General features: G+C 29.3%; 2 protein-coding genes across 2 annotated transcripts; one reads left to right on the forward strand and one right to left on the reverse strand.

Annotated features, from left to right (window-relative positions):
• Window positions 1-417: 417 nt before the first annotated feature.
• Window positions 418-4,255, forward strand: HELRODRAFT_159693 (hypothetical protein; the record flags this gene model as incomplete). The annotated part of the gene is made up of 7 exons (XM_009011561.1): window positions 418-576; window positions 892-967; window positions 1,471-1,570; window positions 3,040-3,096; window positions 3,185-3,309; window positions 3,488-3,693; window positions 4,127-4,255. 7 exons carry the CDS (start codon window positions 418-420, stop codon window positions 4,253-4,255), a joined length of 852 nt encoding a protein of 283 aa, XP_009009809.1.
• Window positions 4,256-4,601: 346 nt separating this feature from the next.
• On the reverse strand, window positions 4,602-6,543 carry HELRODRAFT_159694 (hypothetical protein; the record flags this gene model as incomplete). The annotated part of the gene is made up of 8 exons (XM_009011562.1): window positions 4,602-4,628; window positions 4,771-4,893; window positions 5,020-5,148; window positions 5,294-5,436; window positions 5,545-5,678; window positions 5,820-5,899; window positions 6,262-6,428; window positions 6,489-6,543. 8 exons carry the CDS (start codon window positions 6,541-6,543, stop codon window positions 4,602-4,604), a joined length of 858 nt encoding a protein of 285 aa, XP_009009810.1.
• Window positions 6,544-9,018: the final 2,475 nt, after the last annotated feature.

Consider the following 9,018-nt stretch of genomic DNA (forward strand, 5'->3'; position numbering starts at 1 on the left):
TAGAAATTCTAACATTAGTTCTTTTCTTTTTATTTACTTTTTATTGTTTCTTGTTATATTTATTAGTTTGTTCAGAGATTGTAATATAAATGTTGAGCCGTTTGTAGCATTTTAATTAAATTTTCTCAATTCATATTGCTGATCAATTTTGTTCGGCTGTTAATCTTTCGTTTTTTACGAAATATTGAAGTCAAGCCGATGTTCAGTTCTCATTTCATAGCATAACAACAGGGAGCGACCAATTTGGTCTATTAATATTTAGTGTCTTTGACGGAAACGCGGCAGACGATAGTATTCAAAGAAGTGTTTAATTTTGGCCATTTAAATTTTTGGTGTTGATGCTCTTTCGTGGTGAGGCGTATATTCGTATTCGCGTTACCCTCATTTTTTTATTTAAAAGTTTTGTGAATCCCGGTGATGAACAACGATAAAGAAAAATATTTTGCAAAGGAAAGTTTGCTGAAAGCCAGAAAGAGACATTTTGATTCGAGATGGAGGGCGAATATCGCGAGTTGCTTCGAAACACTTCTGAACATCATACCGCTGAGCAAAAGAGCCAATAAGAAACAGTCAAAGGTGGTTTGTTTGTTGTTTCGCCCTATCGTTAATTTTCTCAAGTGTGTAGCCATCAATTTGTTCAGTAATTTTTTAGATTGGGCTGCTAGTTACAGTTACAGGACTAAATTTGTGATAGTTAATCAGATTAACTTAATAATCTTAATATCATTTTAATTAAATCTAATGAATAATTTAAAATCACTATTATAGTAAAAATTCAAGTCACCAGGATAATTTTCAAATAGTGTTGTAGGCTGAAACTGTGTAAAAGTAGTTGAAATATTATAAAATTAATAATGAAATCCTAATTTTTTTTAAAAACTTCATCATTAGGCAAACATTCTTAAGGCTGCTGAAGAACATCTTGGGTTTTTGGAAGCTCATTTGTCAACCCTCTTATTAAAAAAAGGTTTTGAAAGCTTTCCTATTTATTTCAACTCAATAAAAGAAAGTGCCTTCCACTCATATTAAATTTAACTATAAGGCACTGACTTGAAAAAGCAAGTTGTTTTTATTACCTCTAAAAATTCAGTAATAATTTAGTTAAAAGTATGGCAGCTATATTTTTTTGCCCATTACAATTTTGAAAAAATAATATTATAGTTGAAATCAGGTTGGCAATTTTTGTTGAATTTCAGCTTCAACGGTAAATTTTACTAATTTGCAAGTGTGTTTTTTATTATCAGAATTGGTAGATAAGCAAAAAAAATCATTCTGCAGTTTTCATAGAAAATGTTACAGAGTTATGTTGAATAATTTTGGTTTTCAAATGATATAGCAAATCATTTCATTAAATTACAGAGATTTTGCCATGCTAATGATTATTTAAATTAATCAATCATTTGAGTGACTTTATTTATTGATTGATGTTTTTTTTTACATCACCATATTTTAAACCTGTGTTGTTGACAGCTAAGAAAGAAAATGTTGATGATGTTGATAACTATTGTGCACTGAGCATGAATAAGATTAAAGAAGATTTTATCGAAGAACAACATGCAAAACCAAGAAGGTCAACGTATGTACTTTTTGATGATTATCTTTCCATGTTTCATTCATTCATTTATTTTTTCATAATTTATTATTATTTTTTATTGAAAAAAATGTTTTATATTAATTTTAATTCAGTTAACCCAAATTTATTTTCTAACAGAAGGTACAAGACAAGCAAATGCAAAAGAGTGTGTGGATTGTTTTCTTTTCTTTGTTACAACACATTTCACAAATTTAAAATTTTACATTATTATTTCAATTAATTAATTAATCTCCTGCTCATTTTACATAGGATTTCTTTTTTGTATCCTTGATTCATTCAAATTTTTAAAATAAATGAAACTTATTAAATAAACTTTTCATGCAAGACAATAAATCATACTTAGCATGTGACAGTCATGATTATTTTTTCATTCCAGCAAATAAAATTTTCCTGATATCATATCAGCATTACATCCATAAGATCATACTACAAATACCTTGGCATCTTAACCAACTTTACCAAATAGGTGCAAATTATTCCAGTCAGATTTTCGTTCTTGATTTTAATTTCATTAACATTTCAAGAAAAGGATAATCAAAAATGCCTCCAATGTATGTGTGATACAGCCTAGAGCTTGCACTAATAAGTACACAAATGACTTATATGAAGTAAATGACTAAAATTGTTATCATTATATTTAATTTATTCAATAATTTTTATTATTGATGTTCCCAATATTATCATAATTTATGGTTATGTAGTTAATACACCATCATTATTATAGCATGAGAACAGCCATGAGCAGCCAGCTGTTAATGTGATAAAGCCAACGTTACTATGTGATGAGTGTGTATCAGATGATGAAGGTTTTTATAACTCTAGCAGGTTTGGCTTGTTGAATTCTTAACAAATTCAGTGTTTACGTTAATGTAACTGACTGTGTTTATATTAATATTAGTTATTGTTAAAAATAATACAATTATATTGGTCATGTTTAGATATGGAATATATATATATATATATATATATATATATATATATATATACGCATATAAATGATTTTGTAATTTAGTGAATTTAAAATTTTGTTTTTGTGTTAAGATTGGCATTGTTTTGTTTATATTTTTTTTATTCTTGAAATTTGTCTGATACCATGCAAAAAGCATTAAATTTAGCTTTTCTTAAATTTTATAATTTATTTACTTGAATGTTTTTTTAAATGTGTTTTTTTTCGATTTGGCCAGTGTTGATGGAACACCTAGAGATTCATTGCATTGTTTGCAGAGATTTCAAAAGTAAAATTAAACTTTTTTATGTGATTTTTCCATCTTCTATGTTACTAATAATATTGCTAATATAAAGTTTACAAACTGCACCATAATGTTAGTCTGAAAAATATTTATCTTGGTTTTTCTAGACCCAATTCAATTTATGAAGCAGAAGAGTGTTGATGGGTGCTACGCTACATAGACATTATGAATTTTTAATTCCGTTAAATTATAAAGGTACAACATCAAGGAGGAGACCCAACTGGCCAAATCCTGCAGAAGATCATTGGACAGGTTAGCGCATGCAATTTATTTGTGCACTATGATTGTGAATAATTTCTATGTAGATTGCATTTAACTGTTGTCTATTAAATTCTATCAGAGAGTTTGAAATTTCAAAGACGAATGAACATGGTGGGTGTATCGTGAATGATATCATGTATTACGATCCTCAGATGCTTTTGAACATTTCACGTTCATACGTAGCTTCTGATATCAACGTTGAAGGTTTTTGTGTTATAATTAAAAAATTTAATGTTGAATAATCAAATTTGTAAAGATGAATCTGCAGTAATCCTTGTTTTATAGTTGAGAATTAATATCTCATGCCTTATTAATTCTGAAAATTTGCCAACAAATATTAAATTACAATATGCTTAAAAAATGTTTAAATTTCAAACTACAGATGAAGTAGAGGTAAACATTGAGAAGTATGATGAAACTGATAATATAGAAGTAGACGGTCATAATAGCCAGATGTCCTCCTCATCATTAGCACCATCACCAGCTGCTCGACTTTCCATCACATCCGATCCGTGGATGGCCCCAAGCTGCTTTGCAAGTCTCATTGCTCAAAACACGCTAAATGCTACTCATTATAATAATTATTGTGTTAGAAGACTCTGTGATATAAATTTTATTTTAATCATATAAATTCTGAAATACTGAATACAAAAATTATGTTTTAGTTTTCAGTCACCGTGGTATTTTGAATTGACATTGCACTGTTACATTCGTCTTATTTTAAGCCTTATTTGGAAGCAAGAACAGTATTGACCTCACTTATTCATTGTATTTTATTCAGGAAAGAATCAATTAATTAGCGGATGATTGTTGATTGCTTTTTGATTATATAATGACACAATGGTCAATCGCAAACTAACACCAATCGCAATTTTTTTTCAAGCACAGATTAATATGGTTGGTGATAACCACTGTTATATTTTAAAGTATTATTAAAAAATTGCGTGGCGACTGTTTATATTTTAAGATTTAAAAGTTCGTCAATTTTTAATCTACATAAATTTACTAATTCACCCATTAGGAAGAAGGAAGGGGTAATGATCAGGCGGCTAAAAGTGGCACAGACACGATTCTAAGCAACTTGTATGACTCTTCAGATGATTACATCGGCCGTCACAGTCCTTTATTTGGTGCTCTTATGCAGTTTTGAATTCGCTATTTTGAATTCACCTTTTACACTCACCTTTTGAATTCATTTTTTTTCGAATTCGTCTTTTGGCATTTAGCATCATCTTTTAAATTCATTATTTGGATTCATTTTTTGGATCAATTTTTTAACGACAGTAGCAACTTTTTATCATTCAATGATCTTCCCAAATGTATTAAATATTTCACGTCCTACTTGATCATCAATGTTTTTTCGTATTTATCTCGTTTTTCCTTTTTTTGGTTTAAAATTTTTTCCGTTTCCATTCAAGTTATTGTTTTGTTTTTGTTTTTCCTACTGTTTCTCGGTTTATCTTCAGTTCATTTCATTGTTTTCTGTTTATTTCACGTTAGATACGTTTTTGAGCATTGTGCAACTGCAGTTTTTAATGTTTTAATTCAATTTATAACTTTTTTTCCACATTTTCAATAAATTATTATAAAAAGTTCATATGGTTTTACTAGAATAATTTATTTAAAAAAATGATAGTGTTAAAATTCAGTCATAAAATTGCGAACTGTTCTGTAATAAGATGGAGTGACAAACTGTTTGACTTCCTCAGAGGTTAACCATTTGAAACCTGCAACATCCTTGGCCAAATTCAGTTCACCAGATTTATAATGCGCCTTGAAAAAGAAGACCTGTGATGAATAAACAAAATTTACAGGAAGATCAATACTAAAACTACAAATCTCAACACAAAATCATCTACCAGAACGTGCATAAGAATTGCACTGTTTGTGGTACTTAATGTAACACAAAAATACCTTAGCACCAATGAAGTTCTTGTAGGTGTTAGGTGGGTATTTGTACTTCATGAAGCCACACGGAGCATTTCCTAAGAAGTGCACATTCAGTTCAGACCCACAAAACTGTTGCAATATTCGTTCAGCTGTCTTTTTGCAAAACAAATCGAAGTTGAATTTATAAACTAATTTTAATGATCTTTTTAAAAAACAATAATAATTATTAAAATCTAAGAGCTTCAACAACAATGTTTATGTTTATAAGTTCTCTGCCAAATTATCAAATCAATTTAACTTGTCTCAAAGATTCATTATCCTTCCTCACTCCCATGGGCATAACCCAATGCTTTGATTTGCCCAAACTCTGGTTGGTTAGTAAATACAATTTCCTGTCAAGTTTCCTATCAATAGAGCTAGTGTTGCCACTTCTATCATCATCTGCAGTATTTTATTTCAATGCTGCTATGTTGAAAAATTCCATGGAAGCAAGTTTTAATGGCAGATAGTGAGGTTATGCTGTTACACATGACCATGAACATTTCGTACTTGTTATTCTGCTGGCAGGTTTGAACGCATTCACTTCATCTTCCCAAATATCTTCAAGTTCCACAGCAGTCTGCATGACAGCCTCAGCTTCTGTTTCTATATAATCTTCATCTTTTCTTTTTTCAACTAATGCTCTTTAATATTAATTATAATTTTTAAATATTTTATAACATAATAATTATTATTAACATAATAATAATTATTTTAAATAATGCTAACATTTTAATATTGTTAATTAAAACATAATTTATTAATAAAAATATATAATAGCAGACTTTTCCTCTATCTTCCTAATGTCAAAATCAGATAACAGACTTTTTTCTTTTTCAATCATCCTAAGCATGGCTGAAAAGTCCTTTTGTTTTATTAAAATTCATGAATTGAAAAAAATTAATTTCTATTTTTTAAACTATTTTAAATTTTTAAATAAACAATATTTAATTCAGTCATTGTTATTTGTTAGTTAGTCTCAGTTAATATAGTTATAGTAGAGAAGTAAAAGGTAGAATAAATAATCCAATCACTATTTTGAATTTAATTTGATTTGAAATTATTAATATTTAAATTATAAATTGAATAAAATTAAAAATACAAAAATTACAAGACTATAATCTAGAATATAGATTAGTATTAAAATTAAGCCATTATTTATTTTTTTATTTTATAGATATCATTGATTATCATTTATCATTATATTATAAAAAAAATTTGAACAACTTTTTCCAGATCGTTCATTTCGGCAGTGACAACAGGCGACCTAATGACGGCCACAGAACTCATCAGATGCCATTTCAATTGTGGTTCACCTTCAAAAGTTTTTGTAGCAGCGGCTGCAGCGTGCAACGTTTGTGACCGGATTGATGACTTTTTTACGTTTGCGACACCTAAATTTTAATTGGTATTAAAAAAAATTAATTTGAAAATTGATCAAATGCAGAACTAACTTTTTATTAAAAGTTTTGAGTAAGTCTGTACAAAAAAAAATTGTTTCGAGATCATTTCGTAAATTTTTTAATCTGAATTGAATTCACTTTTAAATGTTTAATCATTTTTACTTTTAAATTATTTGCCATCTAAAATGTAAAAAGCCAGCCAGATTGACCATTGAGTTAATGGAATTCTACAAATTCACTGGTATGCTTATATTTCCTAATCCAATAGTTAATTATACAAATTGTATAAATTCTATAGTAAACTATTGAATTTAGAAATTTAACAAAAATTCAGATTATATGACAGAAACTCCAAATTTGAAAACTGTTTAATATTGTGTGTGTATATGTGCTTGTATATGTGTGTGTGGGTGTGTGTGTGTGTGTGTGTGTTTTTATAATTCGTGTTTTTCATATGTTTTCTACGCTTTGTGTGTTTGTTTTTGAACGTGTTGATACGTCTGATGATAGTGCGCGAAAGAGAAGGACTTTTTAATCACTCTTGCACTAAATCTGCGTTTGCTTTTTCTGGTCCTTTTCTCTGGAACTCTCTACCTACTTCTCTGACTACTTCTCCATCACTTACGAAGTTCAGAGCGGTTCTCAAGACCCATCTGTTTGCAAATTCATTGAGGAGAGCTGTTTAACATCGCGGAAACAACGCTTTACAAAATAGTTAATTGAAATTGAAACTGTAATAGAATTTTAGTTTTTATAACTTTACGTTTTATTTATTGTTTATAATGCATCTCCATCAAACGCAGAGCTGCTTTCGTGCAATTCTATACTTATAATTATACCTTCCTTTAACAAAGGCTTTTGTACATATACAGTACAGTAAACTATCGAAACCACACGGGGCCCATGTACGTACATAATGTTTGAACGAGACAGGGCACTCCTAACGACTGAGTAGTTAACTCACTGTTGACTACATAACGATTTTATATGCTTAATTGAACAGATGTTCAGGTTCATACGTACTTATATATGGATGCCCGTATAGGCAGACATCCATATATAAGGAGTAACTAATTAGTATGTGCTTGTATCAATCAATCCTGTTACAAAATACATATCATGGAAAAATATTTTGCTAAATTTGCATCTCAAATTTTAATTATAATTTGTGTACCGTGTGTGAATCTATGTGTGTGTGTGTGTGTGTGTGTGTGTGTGTGTGTGTGTGTGTCGGTCATGTATTTGTGTGCGTTGTGCGTATAGGTGTGCGTGTTGGTGTTTACGTGCGTATGTGTTTGCATGCGTGCGTGCCTGTACGTGGTGAGTGTGTGTGTGTCTGTGTGTGTGTGTGTGCTTATAAATAAAAACTTCCGGCGATATTTAGCTCGATATTTTTATTTCTCTATAAGTGTTTATATACTACACCATAGATCTATGTATCTATACCTATATATTATTTATACATATTCATATGATATATAGCGGGCATTGATATTATAATAGGCACTCTTTTTCAGATGAGTGATAATTTATTTGATGCTGATGACTAAGAACTATACTGTGGTTGGTTGGTTGATCGGTTGGTTGATTGGTTGGTTGATTGGTTGATTGGTTGGTTGGTTGGTTGATTGGTTGATTGATTGGTTGGTTGGTTCGTTCGTTCGTTTGTTGGTTGGTTGGTTCGCTCGTTTGTTGGTTAGTTGGTTGGTTGGTTTTTGTTAGTGTGATTATAATGATGATGATTTTTTGTGGTGGTGGTGATGATGATGATGGTGATGATGATGATAATAATTTATGAAAGCTATAATACTACAATGATGATCAGAATGAAGTATACTTAATTATCATATATATATATATATATATATATATATATAATATATATATATATATTATAGATTATATATATATATATAACGTTATATATATCCAACGTTAATATCTATTATCTATGTTGTACATCTATTTGTTTTTATTGTATGTTCAAATGTGTGTGTGTGTATGTTTGTAAGTGTTTGTTTGTACGACGTGTTTGTTTGTTTGAAGCTTATACACACACCACACCACACACACTCATACACATACACACACACACACACACACTCAACCACATACACACACTCGTACACACACATACATACTCAAACAAACAAACCTATACAGACTCACACAAACACACGCATTTATATACGTATATATAATGTTTTATAGACGTATATACCAAATTTTCTCGAATTGTATTGTTCGTTGTTGTTGATGTTATAGTAGAGCTGTTATTGTTGTTACTGTTGTTGTTATTATTATTATTATTATTGTTATTATTGTTGCCACTACTGCTATTATTAACCATCCTATCTTATATCTTCAAGTTATATCGAAGTTGAAATATTTTATTTGCTTATTGCTGTGATAATAATAAAAAAAATAATAATAATGAGAACCCTTTTATTCAAAGCCAGGGTAATGAATAATAATTAAAACTATGAAATGGTAAAATAATGAATTGTCAATAATAATAATAAATAATAAAAATAACAACAACAACAATAAAAATAACAACAACAACAATAATAATAATAAT

The sequence above is a fragment of the Helobdella robusta genome (genome assembly GCF_000326865.2).
Source record: "Helobdella robusta unplaced genomic scaffold HELROscaffold_1, whole genome shotgun sequence".
NCBI lineage: Eukaryota > Metazoa > Annelida > Clitellata > Rhynchobdellida > Glossiphoniidae > Helobdella > Helobdella robusta.